This window comes from Chaetodon trifascialis, chromosome 20, assembly GCF_039877785.1.
Source record: "Chaetodon trifascialis isolate fChaTrf1 chromosome 20, fChaTrf1.hap1, whole genome shotgun sequence".
In the NCBI taxonomy this organism is placed as follows: Eukaryota; Metazoa; Chordata; class Actinopteri; order Chaetodontiformes; family Chaetodontidae; genus Chaetodon; species Chaetodon trifascialis.
This window is the reverse complement of record NC_092075.1, coordinates 19,040,026-19,063,254: the sequence shown is the minus strand read 5'-3', so window position 1 is coordinate 19,063,254 and position 23,229 is coordinate 19,040,026. Positions and strand designations below refer to the sequence as shown.

Below are 23,229 nucleotides of genomic sequence, written 5' to 3'. Positions count from 1 at the left end.
GGGCTGCCGCCCAAATCATAATCATCATGTCTTAGCCTGCAGTCAGAGTCTAACAGCTTAGCTGCTAGCTGTCCTGTGAGGCTGTACTCAGGCATGCCGCGCTTAAACCTAAATGCTAAAGTCAGCATGTTAATACGCTTTCAATGACAATGCTAACACAAGCCTCAAGTAAGGCAGCCAATAAGAATGAGATGTCACAATACTCTCTCCTTCTTTATCCACTGTGAATACACACACTCAGAAATATTAATATTACTCTTTCAATCAGCGTGAAGTAGTTTGGTTGAGGCACCAGCCCCAAAGAAGTTACACTACCTTCTGCTCCATCTTGTCAAGTTAACAACAGGCGAAAGCTGTCAGCTGTTACTTAAAAGCTGTTAGATAATATTGATGATGGAACTTTGATGATGGAAATTTACCCTGTTGGGATATGAAGGTAACATCGGAATAAAATACTCTGTTAAAATAAATGAGCAATTAAATTAAGCAAACAGGGCAACACGCCACATAAAGGTAGAACCTGAGCTGTAAGGACAAACCAATGAACTTGGTAAACTGAGGAAATCAAACAGATGAGGACAATAACTGGCCTTGAAAATTAAGCAAATGAGGACATCTCGTGGTGAAATGCAGACACAACAATACGTTTCTCATATGCTGTTATAACCAGTAGAATCCATGCTTCCTATTGAAATCTTTTAATGTTTCTTCTTTTCGAGCATGTCTACACACTTCATGATTAGGAAAAGTATGAATGAGCACAACATATGTCAGTATGTGATTGAAATGTCACTGAAGGCTGACATGAAAAGGTTCTGTCTGGGGTGATGAGGCAAACTCAGTGAACTGGGACCGATTCATGTAACACGACTGCAACAAACACTTTGCTGAGAGGAGTCAATTTCTAGCTCTAATGCAACTTTTCATTTTGACTGGGATGAATTCAGTTAACTGTCAGTGACATTGTGCATCTTCACTGAAAATGACGCATTGTTATACTCCGCAAGAGTAGTTAAAATTGACGCTTCATTATTAAAACATAAAACAATGATCTGACACTGACAGTAATTTGCTGCCTCCTTTACAGGACATTTTGCAGTTTGCAATGAATGACACTTGTGCTTTTATGACGCATTCTTTTGTTTGACGATTGATGTATTTAGTATTATAATGGGGCCGCAGTGAAAAAACTATTTCACCAAGACAACCTCGTGATAAGTGTGTTTAAATAAACCTGACATGGAAAAGACAGGCCAAAGTCCACTCACAGTGATTAAAAATGTTTAGCAACTTCTTTACGGCGCTCGAAAAATAAGCGGAACGTTTGGCCGATGTAAGCGCCCGGGAATGTTTTGGTGCAGCACCACGAAATACGGAAGTGAGGCACTTCTCCCTGGTTCCTTGTCTGTTTTCGTTCTCGCACTGGATAGAAATCCTTATTTGTGAAGAAATATGGCAGTGAGCGCCGTCCACCTGGAGTCAGACGCCTTTCTGGTGTGTATGAATCACGCCCTGAGCACAGAAAAGGAAGAGGTGATGGGTTTGTGCATCGGAGAGGTGGAAATCACCCGGATCGTCCAGATCCACTCCGTCATCATCCTCCGCCGATCAGACAAGAGGAAAGACCGGGTAGAGATCTCCCCGGAGCAGCTGTCAGCGGCCTCCACGGAGGCGGAGAGGCTGGCCGACATCACCGGCAGGCCGATGCGGGTGGTCGGTTGGTACCACTCCCACCCGCACATCACCGTGTGGCCCTCCCACGTTGACGTGAGGACCCAGGCCATGTACCAGATGCTGGACCAGTGCTTCATGGGCCTCATTTTCTCCTGCTTCATCGAGGACAAGAACACCAAGACAGGCCGGATGCTGTACACCTGCTTCCAGTCCGTGCAGGCGCAGAAGGGCTCCGAGTACGAGCGGGTGGAGATCCCCATCCACGTCGTACCCCGCGAAGCTATCGGGAAGGTGTGCCTGGAGTCGGCCGTGGAGCTGCCGCGGATCCTGTGCCAGGAGGAGCAGGACACCTACCGCAAGATCCACAGCCTGGCACATCTGGACCCTGTCACCAAGATCCACAACGGCTCGGTGTTCACTAAGAACCTGTGCAGCCAGATGTCGGCGGTGAGCGGGCCGCTGCTGCAGTGGCTGGAGGACCGGCTGGAGCAGAACAAGCAGAGCGTCGTGGAGCTGCAGCGGGAGAAGGAGAGGCTGCAGCAGGAGCTGGCTGCTCTGTGAGCCCGGAGGACCGTCTGGAGACCACTAGGTCTCTGTTATGGACAGAGGAAAAGGACCTTCTGTTTTCGCTTGTTTTAGTTTGTTTACTCTTGTCTTACCTTCCGGGCAGGACTGGGTGTTAGACTTTTCTTGTAGCCTACGAGAAAGTTACATGACTTTATTGATTAATAATTTGTGTACATAAGATATGAATCTGTTTGGCACCAGTTAGTTTTGGGCTTTTCGGGGCTCCATAATGTTTAGGCAGCAGTTCTGAACAGTAGAACCGTCTCAGAGGACACACAGATCCTCTTCCTGACTGCCTCTGCTTTCCATCACTTCAGTACAGTGTCAAATCAGTTTGCAGAGACTGGAGACCGCTGCCTCACTCCAGTGAACATGAGCATTATTTTGTGGAATGTAGCTTAAAAACAATCAATCAATCTATATATTTATCCAAAACAACCTTTAAAGTACTCTTGTAAAACAAATGTCAAACAGTGTTTGGTTCTAGCTGGTCACAGTAAGATTTGCTGCTATGCTCCTTGAATACTTATGGGATGTGGACTTATTTTCATTATTGATTCAAATGTTGATTATTTTTCAAATTAAATGACTAAAAGTTTAGTTCTGTCACAGTTTGTTGATGTTTACTTTAATATATAATACAGAAAAACAGCAAATTCTCACATTTGAGGTCCTGTAAACAGCAACATTTGACGTTTTTGCTTTACAAATGACTGAAGTTAATCAGTTATTGCTGTCAATTAATCAACTAATCAGTTTGGTATTAATGTGGGATGTGCACCCACACATGCATATATATTATGTAAGCACACAGGAATAGTTGATTGATTACTTCTGTCTATATAACGTTGAAAGTCTCTTCAAAGAGATTTTTATAGTGTACAGAACCAAATGAGGATGAGAAGAGATTTATACTTGGTTACTCTTCAGTGCGGTGTCTGTGGCTGGATCAGCACATTGTGGGCAGTGCTGTAAATGATTAAGCAGGGCTTAATGATATGTGCTGATGTTAGATTTGCAGGATTTTTGCATCATTGTGATGAAATGCCCTACCTGGCCAAAAGTATATGGTCAGCCCAGTCTACCTACATAGCGTAGCTTTGTTTCCACCTGACAATGCTCCCTCGCACGAAAGCAAAGGAACACTGTCCACTTTGGTGTTGAAGAACTTGACTGGCCTGCACAGAGCCCTGATCTTAACCCCATCCAACACCTTTGGGATGAACTGGAACACCAACTGTGAGTGTCTATGTCAATGCTCTTGTGTCTTAATGGGAGCAAATCTCTGCAGCCGAGTTCCATCATCTTGTAGAAAGCCTTCCTGTGATAGTGGAGGTGCTTATAGCAGCAGATTAACAGCCTTACATGTTCCACTGTCACATAAGGATGTCATGTTTGGTTGTCCATATACTTTTGGCTACATATTCTACCTTGATTTGTCAGGTATTTCATTCTGCCAAAAAACAAGATACTGATGCTGTAAAATATTTATGGTAAATGGGCAAAAACAAGCAGAATTACAGTTGGGTTCATGAGGAGCCTCCTCCCCTGGTCAGAATCACTCTGAATGAGAGCCAGCTGAGCCCACTGAGGGCCACGCGACACAGTGAATGTGCCTTTGGACTGATGAACTGTAGATGCTGTATAGTGTAAAGAAGCTTTTTGGATGTAAAGGATGTGGGAGGCTGCTGTTTAACACCTGTTGGACTGTGACTGTTGATTGTAATGGAATGGATGGACTTCTTTTCACCCTGTTAACTGTCTACGCCTCATCTTTTTCTTCTGCCTTGTCTTATCCCACATTTGTAAAGCCTGATATTTTATCTTAAAGGAGCATTATTCAGATTTGACTCAAGTGGTGCTTTTCTATTCACATCCAGAGCTGTCAAATAAAAATCTTTTTTGTTACTATACTGGGAGGGTGAACAGACTTCACTGTCAGTTTCACTTCAGTTCAGAAACAGTGAGATCAATAATGCTCACTGTAGGAAATTTCTGTTTCAATAACTGGATAGCAATTTCAGGAAATTAGGATTAAGAAGGATTGAAAGACACAAAATGACTCAAAATAACAATACCAATAAATAAAACCCTTAGAACTCTCTAAAGATAGAAAATCTTATGAATTATGAATAAACAACAAAGTGAAGTATATTTTAATCTTAAGAATAGCAGTAATTCATAGGAAAGTGCTATTAGTGAGCAGAGTTCTCTCACTGTACAGTAACTGCATGTTTTTCTGGCCTCTGCCTTCACTTAATTAGCTTCCTGTCTGCTGGGTGAGTACTGTGCTTTGAGCTGTTTGGAAGGATGACCTGGTCCTTGTCTGCTTGCGTGGGTGCGGCGTGTGGGGGTGGACACAGGGGCGAGCGGTGGCAGCGGGGCCTGGCCGGGGGGCAGGACGTGGCCACCTTTACGGGAGAGGAGACCAATCTCTCTCCTGAGGGCCTCCGCCTGCTGCGATTGTGTTTTCACCAGCTCTCGAAGCCTCCGAATCGCCTCCTGGTCCACACGTCTCCTGTAATCCTGGAACTGTCTCCCCTGCATATACACAAAAACAGATTTTTATGAAGACGTGTAGTCTCAATCACGCACCTTAGCGGTCACAAATGCAGCTTCATTTTTATGTACAGAGGAAAGGAGGCTGAAGTGATGACATGATATCTGTGACCTTTTTCAACAGTCATTAAGATTAAGAAAAACAGCAGCATTAAGTATATTTTCTTCATCACTAGGGGGCAGCATAAAAGTCTAGAAACAAATATATCACACATTATCACCTTGGCAAACATATACGCTAAAACGGCTAAACAAATATCTGGGTTTTTAGCTACTGAATGTGCTACAATGCTCACCAATTAATCGCTCAATTCATCTGCAGACAGACAAAGTTATGAACTAGCTAGTGAGGAAAATGTAACATTTAGCAGTTAAAGAGTCAGATAGTTTTCTCCTAAAATGGTGGAGACCAAACCAGAGCTAAAATGTGAGTGAATGTCGGACTTACGTTCATCACTTGGACACAAAAACGACCAAAGTGGACGATAATGTTGCTGTGTGTCTACTGGATGTTAAAATGTGTTTGCTGAAATGTTAGCAATAACAACTTAATCCCAGCTTTGATTCATGTGACATAAACAGAGCTTAATGCACAGAAATTACCATTTTCTTCTGCCTCGCATTGAGTTTGTGCTCCAGGTCTTTCTTCTGGTTGAAGAGGCTGGTCATGGTGAGGAGACGCTCTGTGTTACACCTGGTCACCTCCATCAGTGCGTGACGCGCCTCTTCTACCTTTGCCTGAATATCACACACACACAAACACACACACAAATTTGGAAATCTAAGTTCTTTTTAAAAATGACGCTTTGAGTTTAAAGAGGATCAGAATGAAACAAGGCAGAGGTACAGATTGTCCACACTTGCCAAAGAATGCACACACACACACACACACACACACACACACACACACAGCATACATCCCACTGTTTGATTTCCTTGGCGTATGCAGCTTCTCGGAGGAGTTTTTCTTGCTTGAGCTCCTCCAGCGTTCTGTTCCCTGACAGCATCTGCAGAGCCTGCAGATCCACCAGCCTCCCATACTTCATCATCATCAGCTCGTTGCACTGCTTCTCCAGCACTACACCAACACATGCAGACACACACCAGCACCCAGATCATTATCCAAGAATGTCACTGGCAATAATCATGACGACCAGCTGAGGAATTTTGCTCTGGCACTTCTCGGGGGAACAGGACTGGATGCTGGCCTGTGTGGATCTTACCCTGGATCTTGGCGTCCATGTCCTTCCGGTCATGAATGAGCCTGACGTGCTGCTGGCGGGCCTGACAGTACAGATCCCTCTGCTGGCCCTTCTCCACCTGCAGCTGCTTGATGCGCTCCTGCAGTCGCCTCAGCTCCGTCTTGTCCAGCACCAACGCTGGGCTCAGGTCAGATGGCATCATGCCGTTAGTGACAAACTCAATCTGGTAGATGAATGGAGTAGGTGGATGGCAGAGAAAGGGGCAGAGAGGAGCAGGAAGTGATGAAATGAGGAAATTTAACAAGTGAACATTTTATAGTACCTAATAAACCTAAAGAGACAGAGGCAGAATTTGTATGGAAGTCCAGGGCTGCCAATATTACAATAAAATAATTGAATCTGATTAAATTTTTTCATTTGTGTGTGCACAAAATTAAGATTATTTTAATTAAAAAAAAAAAATTAAGTTTGAAAAAACTACTGTCACAATCTAAAATAATGCAAATTCTCTTGATTCTATTGTATCTTTTTTTTTTTTTTTTTTTTAGCTCATTTCTAATGAAAGTAAAATGTCCAAATGTCCTTTCTCAGCATCATTTTCATAATGACGGATTTAAACAGGCCTCTTCATTGAAATTTTGGGTATTTGACCAAGACCATTCCACTACTCTGGTTTCTGGCTAATTTGGGCTTGTTTTACTGGAGATATCCCTGAAAATAAAGATAGGACGTACGGGCTGGTTGCCAGTTAGGCTTCTTTTTCACCTGCCCATGCTTTCCTTGGGCTTGAAACACTTGGAACAGCTCGTAATACCTCCAGTGAAATATAGTGATGGCACAAAGGCAGTTGTAATTAAAATGCACAGCACTATGCGACTGGTTTTAAACATCCTTAATGACAAGGAGAGTAAAAATACAAAGCAAAAGATTGCTTGATATTACATTGAGGTTTTACTTGTTTCTAGTGGTCACCATCTAAAACTCTGCCAAAGAATCTAGACTAGAGCTTGAATTTGAGTTGTCTTCACTCACTGAACCTCTACATGTTTTGGCTCTTTACCTGGCTCAGTCTGAGAGGAACGACCACATCCAGTTCATTCATTTTCTGCTGTTTCTCTCTGTGGACTAACTCCAAGTCATCCTCTGCTGCCTTCCGACTGCTCTTCAGTGACTTCTCCTGCAGAGCAACAAAAAAAACCCAAAAAACATTAGGATATGAGACAAAAAGAACAAAAAAAAGCAACAAAAAAGTGACGAGAGAGAGACATGAAAAGTACAACCTTCTTAACAAGGGTGTCACACTCCTTCTTCAGAGCTTCAGCACTCCTCTTCTTCTCCGCCAGCAGTTCCTCCAGGTCCAGGCGACGCTCACGCAGTTGCACTGTGTTCTCAAACAAGTCTGGCTCACAGCCTGACACACACACATAATCACACAAATAGAGGTATAGGTAATTATTATTTAACCTTTCTTCAATACATGCAGTTCTTAAGGGTCTTAACATCAATGCTTCAATAAAATACAATACATGTAGAATCCAACGGCAGCTGGAAAGAATTCAAAGGTTATACTTTACTGTGAAAACGTGAAGGATTTGAATACTTGAATACTGACCTGGAGGGCAGACAGTGTCCAGAGCAGCTTCTCCTTCCTCTGTGTCGCTGTCAGAATCACCATCATCCCAGTCATCATCCTCATCAGAGTCTTCATCACTGTCCTCCTCTTCTTCTGCAAACACATTTCGATCACGAAGGACGAATTGGTACACATGCATAAGCACGCTTGCGACACTGTACGAATGTGTTCCTTCCTCTCACCTTCATTTCCCGTCTGCTCCTTCTTCTTTACACGTTTGATCTTCTTCTTGAAGACTTTGGTCAGAAACTCTTCAAACTTGTTCTCCTTGCCCAGCGAGGCCTGGAAGGCAGCACTCAGGGCCTTCTCTCTCTCCTGCAGCTTGGCTATTTCTCCATACTTCAGCTCCAGCTGTGCATTGCACTCCTCCAGCTTATACTGTGAGGAGAGAGGAAGGAGGATATCAGGAAGTACACAAGGATCTATGAACAGTGATCTTAGGAAGGAAATCACCTGTGTTAATACACACACACACGTTCAGCATGTCTGCACAGCAGCAGCCCCAGTGCCCTGTCTGTGTCTACACAGGATGTGTTCAGGTACAAACACACAATCATTGAAGTTACGCATGAAAAACAGAAGAAAGTAGAATTGATTTTCATTCTGCACAGATTTAAAACAAAAGGCTGCCTGAAGGAAGGGAAACAACTATCTTTGGTCCACATCAAATGAAAAGATCAGCGACGTGAATCAGTCCACAGGTACATGAACTCCCACCTTCATGCTGTTCTCCTCCTTAATGCGTCCATTGAGCTTCTCCTGCAGGCTGTCCTCCCTCCTCTCAAACTCCTTGAGGAGCAGCAGCTCCTGGTAGAGCGTCAGCTGACGGAGGTCGGCCAGCTTCAGCTGCCAGTCCAGACGGAGCTTCTGGTGACGCAGCAGCTGGAGCTCTGTGTCAAACTGACAGACCGAACTCTCCATCTGATGATTTCAAATACGTCGTCAGATTATATATCGCAGTGATATACATCAGTAGTCTGAGATGTTCAGTACATTCTAGAAGGTATTTTGTTTCTGATCATGCATTTCATTTGTTTGATGAAAGATTCAACGTGTAATAAATAAAACAGACCTGCTCCAGCAAAGAGTCCTGCTTGTGCAGCAGTCTGATCTCCTCCTCCCTCTGGAGCTCCTCCTCCAGCTCACTCAGCTCTGTTCCTTCCTCCACTGCTGTCTCTTCTTCTTCTCTGGTTACAGATGAAGCTGACAGGCTGGGAGTCACTTCATCTCTTCTCTCCTCTTCTTCTTCCTCCTTCTCTTCTTCCTTCTCGTTCTCTAGCTGCCCCAATAAACTTGTGGCTCCCTCCTCGTCCTCCTCCTGCTGCTCCATGGTCTGGAACCTGTTTGAAAATGAAAAAGCAGCTCTGTCTGAGACAAAGTCACATGATCACGTAAACTCTCTACTTCCCTCTGAATCTAGACAAGCGCCGTTTCTCAATATGCGTTCTTCTCTGTACTTGTGTTCTTGTGTACTTGAGAAACGTCATCACTCTGAGTCCAAGTACTGTTCCAATTCTCAAGTCCGCATCTCGACAAGTACACTCAAATACCCGGATGTGTTCTTGCCCCTCCCATTTTATCGAGGATGCATCGGATGGCGACTTGTGTGGACTTGGGGCAACCACGTATCCCAGAATGCATTTTGTAGCAACGATGGCGGAGGAGAGGACTCACAACTATAAGTTACAAGTTTGGAAATACTGCTGTTTTAGTAGTACGGAATGTGGTTTTAAGTTTATTTTATGTGAGAAAATGGATGTTAAAACTTTAAATCTGTGGTCGATTCATCACGATAGCGCGTAGTTTAAAATTTGCTCTAAAGTTTTCAGAGATGTGTCGTCCTGCTAACGTCATCAAGTACGCTGCTGTCCCAATTGCAGAATGACGGTCCTGCGTCCTCCCGTCCTAGAGAGACTGTACTTCCAAGTCGAACTTGCTAAGTCCGAACTGCTAACTTCGTAAGTCCGAACTTGGCGTACTTGGTATTGAGAAACGGCCCAGGTCTTAGATTAAACTAAAACAGGCTTCTGTACCTCTGTTGCCTCAGAAGCCGGTATCGCTCTAGGGTGGCGTGACTGTACTGCAGCTTCTTCTCTGGGGTTTCCTCTGGTAGCATATTGGGCAGAGCAGGTAGAGGGCGGTGGAGATGAGCTGCCAGACGCTGCTGAACCTTCTGGACCTGCTGAGCCTGAGCGCGCAGCTGAGACACCAGGCGAACCTTGGAGTCCCGCAATGCCATGATCTGTCTATTCATCTCAGTCTGCTTCTCACAGATCTGGTGGGATGGACAAAGTTATAAAAGTAATGCATGCAATTTAAAGATTTTTCTCTATAAGCTTAGAAAAAGTGAGAAATGCCCATCATCAAGTTCCCAGACCCCAAGGTTCTTGATTTTCTCCAAGTTTTGTGCAACAGCCCAGTGCCCAAAGACAGTCAGTTTACATGCTGTATGCTGTATGTTCATATAGATTTTTTCTGAAGACTGGATAAAAATGAAGACGTTTATGCTTTCAGTGAGCTGCAGTGTGTATTAGGGGGGTGGCTGTGGCTCAGGTGGTAGAGCAGTCATCTAGCAATCATGGGGTTGGTGGTTCAATCCCTGGCCTCGGCAGTCCACATGCCAAAGTATCCATGGGCAAGACACTGAACCCCTGATGCTGTGCCTTCAGTGTATGAATTCATATGTATGTTGCTTTGGATATAAGCATCTGCCAAATGACTAATTGTAATTGTATCAAGATATGTGTGTGTGTGTGTACATTTTCCTCTAGGCCTCTCAGCTGTGCTCTCTTCTTCTCAGCGTTCATCCTCAGGTGTTTTGGCACGGTGAAGTCTTTAGCTGACTTCAATTTTAAGTCTCCGATGTTCTCCTTGGCTTCGCGGATGGCCTGCACATCCTGCGGATCCTCACAGTTCTCGTCCGGCTTCTCCGCATAACTGAAACGCCATTAATCCATCACAGCTTTGCACCACAAAAGTTACAGCAGAGGCTCATTTCATTCCTCTAGTGGGTTAATTTGGAATAGCATTTTTTTCTGTTTTTTTTTTTTAAGAATAAAGGAAACATAAACATGATGAAAGAAAACACGTTGGACATGACACTCACAGCTGGGCCCATTCCTGCTTCCTCCTCTCTATCTTGGCTCGAGCTTGTTCAGCCTTCTCTGCAGCCTTTCTGAGCCTCTCGACCTGCCGATCTGCCAGCTTTATCCCTGCTGGACGAGCCACCGGGTGGCGCAGCACCTCCTCCTCTGGAGAACGCATACAGGTGATAGGTCAGCCATGACTCTGACAGGTGAAACAAACACACACAAACAAACACACTTTCCTACCTTCTAATTTGCTGCTGTCCTTTGCAGGATCAGCTTTAGATTTTCTACGTTCAGATGCAGCAGCTCCGTCTCCTTCGGCCCAGCTGGGTCTGCTCTGCCGTCTGAGCCGGGGTACAGGCTCAGTGAGCACCGGCAGACGGTAGGTGGACAGTCTGTGGTCAGTGCAGATGGCGACCACAGTGACTACGTTGGCCTCCAGAGAGTCCCTGAACCTGAAAACAAACACGACCAAGGACGATTTCCCCCTGGAGGCTGGCTGTATACATAAATCTTCAGTAAGTCTTTTGTTATCAACCTGTGACTCCAAAGAAAGGATGATGATTTAAAAACATTCTTTATATCTCCTCAAGAACATCCATCCATCCATTTTCTATGCCGCTTATCCCTTTTGGGGTCGCGGGGGGGCCGGAGCCTATCTCGGCTGTCAACGGGCGGGAGGCGGGGTACACCCTGGACTGGTCGCCAGTCGATCACAGGGCAACATATACAGACATACAACCATTCACACTCACACCTAGGGGCAATTTTAAAGTCACCAATTAACCTAATGAGCATGTTTTTGGTCTGTGGGAGGAAGCCGGAGTGCCTGGAGAACCCACGCATGCACGGGAAGAACATGCAAACTTCACACAGAAAGGCCTGACCCGGGAATCGAACTGGCGACCTTCTTGCTGTGAGGCACGCGCACTACCTGCTGCGCCACCGTGCAGCCCTCCTCGAGAACATAATAATGAATTAGATGTCTGTGTATGTGTGTATGCGTGTGTGTGTGTTTGCGTGTGTGTTTAGTCAGTACCAGTTCTGTAGTTTGCTGAGTGCTATACTACAGCGCTCCTTCTCCCAGCCCATGTGCTTTCTGACCTCGCTCACCCGCTGGGCCTTCAACCTCTCTGCCTGATCGCTGAAACGCCTGTCCAGCTGCAGCTCCTATGCACACACACACATACACACACACACACACACACACACACACACACACACACACACACACACACACACACACACACACACACACACACACACAGGCAGGGCATTGCAAAGGCATATATTCATTCTCTGGAGACTTATCCAAACTTTTATGATAGCGTGCCTAACGCTAACCCATATGTGTGTATTTCTGTACCACAGGTTTCAGGCGAACATGCTCCGGGAGACTCTGGTTGTTGTTCAGCAGCTGTTTAAACTTCTTCTGGAGCTCAGCCAGCTTCTTCCGCTTCGCAGCAATCTTCAGCTCAGCCTCCCGACGCTGACGGTCCTTCTCCAGCTTCTGCTTCGCTGTCTCTATGCTGGAGGGAGTCAGGGGTTAGACAGTTAGGTGAGATAAATCTTTCATGATATTCTCGAGTTACAGTGACACCTATAGATGTAGCTATGTAAATGTAAGAGAGACCAATAAAAACAAGGAATAAAATACAGCTCTCTGCTGTACAAATAACTAAAAAAGAGTGACAGAGGATCAAATTATCCCTAAACAGATTATTCACTCACCTGTAGGCTGCTGGGTCCTCAATGTCTTGGACTAATGGCTCATTCTCAAGACCCACCTGTTAATAGAAGAACAATGAGTACACATGGCTTTCATTGTTATTTATCTAAAGCCACTCCTTTGGCCAACCTGCACTATACCGTCCATAAACTTCTTTTTTTTGCCTCCCAAAAATTCTGAACCACATGACCGTAATAAAAGCAAGAACATGTGGCAGTGTGGCAGTTTAGACCTCATTCAAATGTCTGAGACCAGTAAGCACCCGAACTGCACTCTTAGATTCCTTTTAACTCCTAAAACATAAAATACGTTGGAGAAAAATATTGCAAAATGTTTTTCACATTGAACACATCGCACTTGTCACTGCACTTACAGGCCCATGCTGAAAGAGCTCATTGTCTGGTCCAAGATAGATATTTAGCATGCTGTTTTCACTGTCATTGTGGCCTCAGAAATACAAGAAAAAGTGTCTAGGCAGCTGTCACCTTTTTTGTGCTGAAAGAAAATAACCAAATAGTAGACTAACATGCCCTTTCTCATGGTCCCTTCCAGCTAGATTGTAGGTCAGGGTAATGTAGCAGTTCTGTGTATCTGATGACATGCATCATCAAAGGCCAATCCTGTTCATCAGTTGCAAGTATAAATGTGTTTGGATAAAGTTAATGGTCTGCGTCTCATCAGCTCATGAGCTCACATTATATCTATAGCAGGTCTTCAACCACTCTCCAGATTGTTAATTCAGCATGACGGCAGATTATTCTCCTGCCAGTCATCCCGCTTATCTGTCTATCTGCCGGCTATCTCCAAGTCTCCATGCCATCCCTGCTAGTCATGCTTCTTTCCTTGCTGCCTCCATGCTCACGCCCAGTCAGACTCATCCATCATCCTCCCTGGCCCCACAGCTGCCAAATCTCATCTCAATGCCTCATTTTGCTCTGAAAGGGTTCCAACTGTGTAGCTGAGTACTCCTATGAGTTTAGGACAGTAGCTGCAGATTCACGGTGGAACGATGAGACTCTTCCAGAGACATTATTAAGTGGGTTGAATGATTGGGTGAAAGTCGAGTTAGTACGCGGGATGACCCTGTTAATCTGGACACTTTCATTTCCTGAGCTATTAGACTACATAATCGCCTTTGTGAGCTGCGTAGGAAAGGACCTAGGCACACATATAGCGGCCAAATTGGATGCTTCCTCACCACCTGTCAGGTGGTACTTGCCAGTAGCAGCAGGGGTTCTGGGGAGCCAAAGACCAGACCCAGACTGCAGTTTCAAGCTATCTTGTGCTGGAATCATCAGTCTTTGCCCTTACATGCTCTGGTGGATTCTGGAGCAGAGAAAAACTTTATGGATGTCTGGCTGCACCAGCTGATATGACAAGCAAACCATTGCCAGCCCCCCTGAATGCAAAGACTCTCATTTTCTTAGATAATCATGGTTAATAGGATTTTTCTTTGCGTCCAAAAATGATTCGCTTTCTCTGCCCTTGCATTGACTACAGAGGCCTCAATGTCACAACCATAAAAAATAAGCATCCTTTGCCCCCAATCAACTGCCTTTGAGGGGTTCAAAGGAAGCCAGGAAGCCACCATTTGGAAGGGGGCTAATATCCAAAGAATCTAGTTTACATTCTAATGGCCAAGAGCCTAAACTCCCACCAGGTCTGGTGATCCCTGTTGTTGTCCCTGAGTTGTTTCTCCTTCACCTTCGTGCTCACCAAACCTCAAACCAGACAGCCCCTGCCGTCATTTCACTTCTGAGGAGATGCCCTCCGACCCAGACACAATCCTTCCTCCATCATGTTTGACAGATTGAGTCACTGGTCAGGGAGGCCCAGCCGACTGAGCTTGATCCAAGTGATGGCCCCATTAACCATCTCTTTGTTCCTGATTCTGTCTGCAAGGTCCTGCAGTGAGGCACATACCACTCAGTCCTCCTGTACTCAGTGTCACAACTTCTTGTGACACTGAGTTGGGGATGTACTTCGGTTTGAACTAAAGTGGTTGACTGACTGTGGCTGAATTTACCATTTAATAACGTTAATAACTTGTGGACTGACCCTGGGTGAAGGAACCTTGGCCATCTTTCTCTGCAGGCCTTTCTGGAGCTCCTCTGGAGAAAGTAGGCTGAAGGAGAAGATGTTTCCGTCATCTCCCGCTGTTAGCACAAAGTGGTCATCATGACTACAGCGGATGTGCCGCAGGTGTCCATATTGGTTGTCATGGACACTGAGAGCCCAGTAGGCCTGCATGGAGGTGAGGCTGTGGTCGCCAGGTTGCAGGGGGTAAACCCTGATTGATCCTGAGTGCATGCCACAGAACAGCAGCTGCCTGTTGGAGCTACAAAACACCCAAACAACAGAAGACCAGGATGAAAACTTTATACAGACAGTAGTAGTGTGGTTCCAACATAAAGGATGCTCTAAAGTTAACCTCCTAAAAAGCTGCTAACTATGCCTATTTGTGATTTGGTGCTGGACAGGTACTTGTTCAGTGGGTTTATCAGAGCTTGTTTGGTTGATACGAAACTGAACCAGAATTATAAAGAGAGGCAAAAAGTCAGTGGAGCTGCAGAGTTGGTGATAATTCTCACCATCATTCAGCGCTACAAGTAACAGCTTCTCATTACATTCAGTCTTTTGATTAACTGTTGATATAAATACTGATTTGTTAGTTTGCCTTCTGGCTACCTGAAGGTGATGGAGCGAATGGGGTCGTCATCTGTGTTGTGGACAGGTAGAAAGTCAAAGGGCTCGTCCTGTCGCTGGTCTGGATCCTGGTCCTGCTTCTCAGAGAACTTACAGTGATACAAGAAACCTGAGTCAAAGCCTCCCTGCAGGAGATAGAGGAGAGAGAAAGGGATTCAGTCTTTAAAAAAAAAGAAAAGTGTGAGGGTGGGCATTGAAATTGAAATTATGTTTGGGACTCCCAGTCCACCTTGATCTGCCTGCCTCTGTAACTGTCTTTAGTTTAATCTAGGGCATTTAACATTAATAGGAATTTATTGTATAACCTATCAAACTGCTTAAAATATTAGAAGAGGATCTTCATTGGGAGGCCTTGACCTTACCCCAGAGGGAGACAAACAGGAGGGAGCAGTGATCTATATCATTCTTCAATTTAGGGTTTAATAAGGGATTTAATATCAACACAGATCAAGTCAGACAACAATGAGGGAAATGAGATTAGTATGTGATACCTGACAGTGGTTAGTGTGTGTGTGTGTGTGTGTGTGTGTGTGTGTGTGTGTGTGTGTGTGTGTGTGTGTGTGCGTGTGCGTGTGTGTGTGCGTGTGTGTGTGCGTGTGTGTGTGTGTGTGTGTGTGTGTGTGTGTATACCATGGAGAGCCAGAACTGTCCAGGCTGTGAGTAGAAGCCACAGTAAAGAGGGCTTGGAGGGTCGGGGATGTGGATAGGTGGCAACCCTTCCTCTTCCTTCTCTTCTCCTTCCTCCTTCTCTTCCTCATGCTCTGCATCCGGCTGCTGTGATTCTTTCAACCTCTCTTCCCTCTCTTTCTTCTTCTTCTCCTTTACAGCTTGTTGTCTTGCAATTTCCTCCTCTCTCTGAAATACACAAACACACGAATGGTCTGAAGCTAAAATGGAGTTACGGTAGTTATTCCCACTAAAATCAGCAGCATTTCTTTTGATCACCTTAAACAGCTGAAAATGAGGTTTTACTTCAATAAATACTTGAAAGACACACAGCAACAGAGAAGACATCAGGAGTATTTATGATGCAGACTCCAAACTACACTGTATGATGTAACACAGCTATAAAAAGGCTAAGAAGCTAAGACAGACTGAGCCCAAACCTTGATTTGAGATTTGATGCTCCTGAACCTGAAGGATCTGCTGGGCAGCTCAGGCAGCTCGAAGGTTTTGGCTGGCTTCTGGGCCTCTGGATCAGGACTCTGCACTTCCACCACATGACCACTCTGGCACAGGATGAGCAGCCTGTTTTCACTCTGGGCAACATCATAAAAGAAATCAGCTGAATCAATAATGTTCCATCACACATACAGAGACATTTGAATGCAAGCGGATCAGAGACCAGACTTACGTGGGAATGAGGTGACCACTCCAGCACCTGCACTGGCCCGGGAACGCGGACAAAGCCGATAGGGCTGTACTTTTCCCCGACAGCGAAGAAGAACACAGTTCCGTCTGAGCTCTGAGTGGAAAGATGGCAGTAATGAAAAGAGGAAAACAAAACTATGGACTAATAAGTGCTTATCGAAACACTGATCAGTGCTAAACATGACACCAGATCACACAATAGGTTTAAGTCTTTCCATGCTAAGTCTGATCACAATCACAATAGTGTGTTTTTTTTAAGTAAACGAGACTTTGACAAACAGCTGTTTCTTCTGCCTCTCACAGAGAAAAACATAATTTTCCTACAAAGCCTCTTACTCCTGTGGCTAACACCTCTCCATTTCGCTCATATGCAACAGCAGTCACAGGGGCATTATGGGGTTTGAAGGCCTGTTTGAGACGCAGCTTGGCATCTCCTTTCGGGCTGCGCCCAGTGACCACATGCAGCCTCTGAGGGTCGTACAGCTCCAGTAACCGGACCACCCCGTCCTCAAAGCCCGTCACCAGCAAACCTCCACTCTGGTTCACCTGAAGACAAACACCATTAGTTTTCTGTCAGTTCATATCATGAATGGTAGAATGATATTTTCACACTGGCACACTTACCAAAGGTGGCGCCCAGCTGACAGCAGTTCCACCCTGATTAAAGCGACTGGTGGTCAGTTCTCTTTTTGCCAGGAAGTCAAACACTTTGACTGAACCTGGAGAGCAGGGACGGACAGAGTTCGGCCTGCTTTAGTGTGTCTGTGTGTGAACATGTGCAGTATGTCTGCAGGTGTGGAAATGTGTGTGACTGACGGTCTAGAGTGGTCGTAGCCATCAGGTGAGATTTCCTCGACACATCCAGGCCCTGGATCAGCCCAGCGTGGAAGGAAAACAGGCACTCTGGATCAGGAGTCTGCACACACACAATATATTGGAACAAGATGATACAACATATGGTTTGCAATATTGTTTTCCATTAGACATTATTACCCATCAACCACCATAACCTTGATGAAAATAAATATGTTAACTTTATACCTTGACTCACCCGATGTCCATTATAATTAATTACAGTCTGTCAAATTAAAGAGACATCTGTTGGTAAGAGATTCAGTAAATTAGGTTTACTATAGCCCTGCTTTCCTTTGTGTTTTATACACATGTTTGATTCAGAGCACAAAGGAAGGGCAGCCAAACATGTTTGGACTGAGCCAGAGGACAAATTGGACTCATTGTTTCTGTTTTCACTGAAAAACACCCTGACTTTTTTAAAGGTGTATATCAGTTTAAATTCTTTTTGACTGGATTTTTTCTCCTCACACACCCAAACATTGTTGTGTTAACTGTAACTTTACAATAAACTCCTTGCACTGATCACAGAAAATCTTCCAATTAGACAAAATGAAGAGAAAAAATACAGAGAACAACCCAAAGGAACTGCTTGATTATACACCAGATTGGTAGAAGTGATAGAGATTGAGTACTTTGCATCATATAGTACAAAGTATAACTTACACATAACGTCTATGAAAACCAAAATGTCAGTGTGGGAAACTCACCGTGTAGGTGAATGAAAGATCCAGTTTCCAGATGGCTCCACTGGAATCCTACAAACACACACAGAAATCAGGCTTGGATTTTTATTGACGCTGCACCATGTACTACAAATTATTTCAACTAGTGTTTTGTTCTCTGACCTGAGCAAACCAGATGAAGGAGTCAGGCAGGGAGCTCTTCACCACAGACGACAGGCAGACGTTGTGTCCGACCACCATCTCATTCATGGGCTCCACCTCAAACATGCTGCTGTCGCCGTTACTGTCGGCAGTGTCGATGCTCTCAAAGTCCCAGCCCTGCAGAGGCCAGAGGGGGGTTACAAAGTGATACTGAATGCATTAAAATTGATTACAGACAAGGATGATCAACCTGCTGGATTAGCTTTATTGTGTTCTCTTACACGTCACCCTCCATCAGTTTCTGTGTTGTGTTTGGACTTTATCTACAGTAACATTGTTAGTTTGGGTGCTTTCATGGAGTTTGTTAACAATAACAAAAGCTCAGAATAATGCCAGGTTTATCCTTTAATCCCTTAATATTCGATCTGAAAAGTGAAATATTTTGAGCTTATGTTACTGCAAATGTCTGACCCGGACCACTCCATCAGAACCAATTGTCATCAGCTGTCCATCTTCCAGGGCAAATGGCTGGACCATCCCAGCATGGCAGTTCCGCCCCTCCTTACGGCAAATCTCCACCTTAATGGCATTCCCATCCCACAGCAGCAAGTTGCCCCAGTCTGAGCCAGACACCACCTGACAGGAGGAGACGAATGGTGATGAGGGTCAAAAGGAACTATTCATTCTCTTGAGTCTTACAGAGGATCTTTAAGATGAGATAAGACTTTGTGACACCAAACTTGAGATTGAAAGTTTTACTTTGCAAACAGCAAATGACAAAACAATGTACGTACAAACTCCACCTAGTAGCTTTTCTGGAGCTTTCAATCGTATCACACAATCTTTATCAATGCCACTTTTGGTACTCACTGGATAAAACACCTCAAATTCTGTACAGACATTCATTATCCCCACAGGATGAATCATGGTAACTTTTGGTTCAAGAATTTCATTTAATTTTAAGTCTGGTTTACGACCAAATATCTGCAAAACTAATCACATTACTTTGTTTTTTTTGTGCTAATTTGCAAATGTTAGCATGCGGTATTAGTATTTAGCTCAAAGCACTGCTGTGCCTGACTATAGCCTCACAGAGCCACTAGCATGGCTGTCGTGTTCAATACATTTCCAGACCTTCCCCACTGGCATACAAACCCAGCCTGTAAGAACAGCTGGGCACAGACCTTTCCATCAGGAAGTTCGACATAGCCGTTAATATCAGTTGCTGCAGTCTTCCCAAAATGTCCCATAAGACCTTGCAATTTAAGCCCTGTGAATGTGCTGGCCATTTTCCAGAACCTGACAGAGAGAGGGAGAGAAGGTAAGTCCACCCTAATTGAAAACATAAGCATATTCAATATGGATATAAAGGAATAATTCAACTCTGAAGTCAGAAGTTGTGGTTTTTACTGGAGGTTATGTACAGGACTATTTCTTGGCTGGGAGCAGTGACTTCATGGAGTCCCCATTGGTTGGCAGGCAGCTACATGATGACGAGACTCCAGGAAGTCACTGGTACTGGCTAACAAATAGTCTTAATAAACTTCATGTAATTCAATTTGCTGTAGTGTTTTAATAGGATCACAGGGTTTTAGGAGGATTCAGTCTGTCCTTTACTTGATGTGTCCAGATCCTGATGATGTGAGCAGTCCTGGGTTGTACGGGGAGAAGCTGACTCGGTAGACCTCCTGAGAAATGGCTTTGCAGCTCAGCATCACCTCCTCCCGCCTCCATTTCCACAGTGTCAGCATGAAGTCAGGCGCACTCCCCACACTGGCCAGCAGGCTCCCATCATGGTTAAAATCCACAAAGCTGTATGCCTGCTCTGTACCACCTACAGAAATGAAGGTTAAGACACGGTCATCAATGAAACAGAAAAATAACATTTGAAAAAACTCTCCACTCAATGTGTCTGGGTCCATTTACCTCTGAGGATGCTGTACGGTTGTAACGAGGGATATTCATAGACAATGATGTTGGGCTGGTTTCCCTTCTCTGCTACAACAAAGTACTCTTTGCTAGGGTGAACCTTGACACACACACACACACACACACACACACACACACACACACACACACACACACACACACACACACACACACACACACACACACACACACACACAAAGGAATGAATACATTTTACAGCAACATCAGCAATGCACTTTTGCTACACATCCATGTGGATACAGAATATCTCTTCAATGTTCTTTAAAGACATAAGAATAAAACATTCCTGTATGTAGGTTTTTCTGAGAAATTGGTTTTAAGTCAATTAATTATCTCATCCATACTTATAAGTCTTTACTTTGATCATTTTAGTATTTTATCTCATCATATAATAATATGATGATAATAATACAATATTCACAGAGCATACTGTACGCTTGGGCATATTCACACATGCACCTGTAATATCAAATCTGCAGATCTGCACTTGTATTTATCAGTCTGGTAAAAGTTAGATTTTGCCCTTAAGTTAAAGATTCACTTTTAGACTGACTCACAAACTTATGAATTAATGCTATTTGTCAATATCCTTTACATAAAGCTAGAATAATAAAGGTCCAAAGGATGATTTAAAAAAGAACATTCACTTAAGGAGCCACACCAGTGTTTTTCCATGATTCAATTCAATTCAATAGTCCTTTATTAGTCCTGTGAGGGGAAATTCCAATTTACAGCAGCATCAGATTTAGCTCCTGAACAGTGAATCGTGTATTGTCAGCCATTGATTTCCATTCACTTACATGTAATCACAGTGAAGTCTGCATACATTTTTACCAAAGCTGCACATTATTTTGTCAGAGTACAGATACAAAAGAATACATCCAAAAAGCTAAAACCACTATAGCATGAGATACAATGTAGTGTAGCTGTGATGTAAAGTACATATGACTTTTAGCAAACAGGCTTAAACATGTAAAACCGCTGCTATAGTGTTTAAGCAAAACATGGAAATAATGTAGAGACCCAAACTGACTCAAACACACAGTGCAACATATGACAACAAAGACCTGAGACTGTTGAGTGCCTGAAGTCATATATCAAGCAAGAATGTGAAAGAATTTCATTTTCAAAACTTCAACATTAGAGTCCTCAGTTCCCAAATGCTTACTGAATGTTGTTCAAAGAAAAGGTGACGTAACACGGTGGTAAACATGAGCCTGAACCAACTTCTTTGGAACAGGCATCAAATTCAGAACGAGTGTACAAAAACTAGTGAAGTTCATCAGTCTGAACATTAAGTATTGTGTCTTCATACTGGATATGATTGAATATAGATCTAAAAGGATTAGCAAATCATTCTGTTTTTATTCATGTCTTACACTGCATCCCAACTATTTTAGAATCAGGATTGTACATGACATGCAGTTTATGATTCATCTTACCGCGATGGAGCCGATTCCACCTCCGCTGCAGGAGCGGAGGTATCGCTGCTCCTTGGTGGAAATGTCCAGCAGAACGAGCAGGTTTCCTGCTATAAAGATCAGAGTTCTGTCATCCAGCAGCTGCAGGTTCCCCCTGTGCCTGCTGTCATAACCAAAGGAGTGACTGAATGCAGAACAAATTAATGATAAGGTTCTATAACAACAACAACAACAACAACACAATAATAATAATAATAATGGCTATATATATTATTGTCACTGTCTAGTGTGTGTAATGCATATACTACGCTATACATCTTATAGCAATATTAGAAAAAGTACATATAATGGCTGCAAATACTTGCATAATTCTGAGGTAATGTAATCTCTATACAGTACTTTATATAGCATTTTATTGTCATCCCTTTTAATTTCTTATGGTGTTTATTTCATTCAAATAGCTTCCTAAATGAAATTCATAACAATTAATAAAATATTATCTTATTATAGTTTTTCTAGTAATGAACCTACTAAGCAACAGACAAAGAGACAGAACTGAAAATTATGTCTCTATTTGCTATGTATGATTAGAGAAAGTGAGAAGAACTGTGTGTTTTTCATAAAACCAGTTCTCAAAGAAGGATACGAGAGATGCAGGAGGTTCTCGGGGATATCAGAGTCAGGTGTGATGGCCGGTCTGGATTGAAGTTCCTCATACTTGTAGTGTCTGTCTGCAGAGTGCTGCTTGCTTGATTCCTCCTGCTGTGTCACTGAGTTTTCACGATCACATCCTGTAAGAGAGGAAACATTTGACAACAGCTTTCACACACCAACAAATCAACTTGTGTGAATATAAATGTGATGTGAAGGGCTTTAGGTTAACTTGGTGTGATTATATGACTGAGCTTTCTGACGTTACCTTCAGTGTTTTCCTGTGAGCCTATCTGTGTGCTCTCCGCCTGTTCTGCGACTCCTTCCAACATTATCGCTGTGAAATTATCTGCTGCTCTGTTTTTGTTTTTATCTGTAAAATAAATAGAGGTACTTATTACTCAAAAGCATTTCAAACGACCAAACTCTGAATGTGAAAATACTGCGTTAGCAGCTATAATTTCAGTTAGTCCGTATCAAACTAGCACCAAAACGCTTATTTGAACTTTAACTGCTACCTTCTTTATTTGGCTCTGCAATTTCCCAACTGTCCAAGCCCGTGTTAGTTTGTAGGTGTTGCCAGGCAACGGAAGAAGTCGCTCTGTTGCAAAGCCTGCTGGTTAATGTAGTTCTTAATCGTTTTCGCTACATTGCAGTTGTTATAATTCATTTTAGGATTAAAAAAAAAAAGCTGCACATTTTAAGAAAATTGTGGAATCATAATTAACAGATTATATCATAAGATAATAAAGTTACGTCTACTTATGACCCTTCAGTAGGATAAAAAAATAATAATAATTATAACGTTAAGTAAATTGTAAAATTCTAATATGATTACGTTATGTCTACTTAGGACCCCTCAGAGGGATACAATAAAAAATTAAGTTCATATTTGAAATTTTTCAAAAGTTGATAGCAACTATAGGTCTATCCCTTTAAGTGCAATTTGTAAACAAACATGGCCGCTACTCGTTTGCTTCAACGCCAAAGACGACTCA

General features: G+C 43.5%; 3 protein-coding genes across 3 annotated transcripts in view; 1 reads left to right on the top strand and 2 right to left on the bottom strand.

The window, feature by feature from the left end:
* Positions 1 to 23,229, bottom strand: part of vldlr (very low density lipoprotein receptor) — a 117,171-nt gene that overhangs the window by 17,506 nt on the left and 76,436 nt on the right. The window lies entirely within an intron of this gene.
* brcc3 (BRCA1/BRCA2-containing complex, subunit 3) lies at positions 1,381 to 4,147 on the top strand. Its single transcript, XM_070988236.1, has one exon. The coding sequence runs from the start codon at positions 1,453 to 1,455 to the stop codon at positions 2,233 to 2,235; it is 783 nt and encodes a 260-aa protein (XP_070844337.1). The 5' UTR covers positions 1,381 to 1,452; the 3' UTR covers positions 2,236 to 4,147.
* Positions 4,498 to 22,563, bottom strand: LOC139349018 (cilia- and flagella-associated protein 44). Its single transcript, XM_070989461.1, has 34 exons — positions 22,500 to 22,563; positions 22,227 to 22,371; positions 21,602 to 21,764; positions 20,136 to 20,238; positions 19,827 to 20,043; positions 19,394 to 19,508; positions 18,681 to 18,845; positions 18,231 to 18,386; positions 18,093 to 18,140; positions 17,347 to 17,446; positions 17,155 to 17,249; positions 16,867 to 17,076; positions 16,514 to 16,624; positions 16,266 to 16,418; positions 15,790 to 16,014; positions 15,142 to 15,284; positions 14,512 to 14,791; positions 12,456 to 12,511; positions 12,091 to 12,253; positions 11,764 to 11,894; positions 10,968 to 11,179; positions 10,742 to 10,886; positions 10,395 to 10,572; positions 9,669 to 9,910; positions 8,708 to 8,975; positions 8,353 to 8,556; positions 7,802 to 8,013; positions 7,615 to 7,751; positions 7,283 to 7,413; positions 7,063 to 7,179; positions 6,024 to 6,225; positions 5,718 to 5,878; positions 5,404 to 5,538; positions 4,498 to 4,782 (listed from the first exon to the last, which is right to left on the bottom strand). The coding sequence occupies exons 1-34, from the start codon at positions 22,561 to 22,563 to the stop codon at positions 4,498 to 4,500; spliced, it is 5,472 nt and encodes a 1,823-aa protein (XP_070845562.1).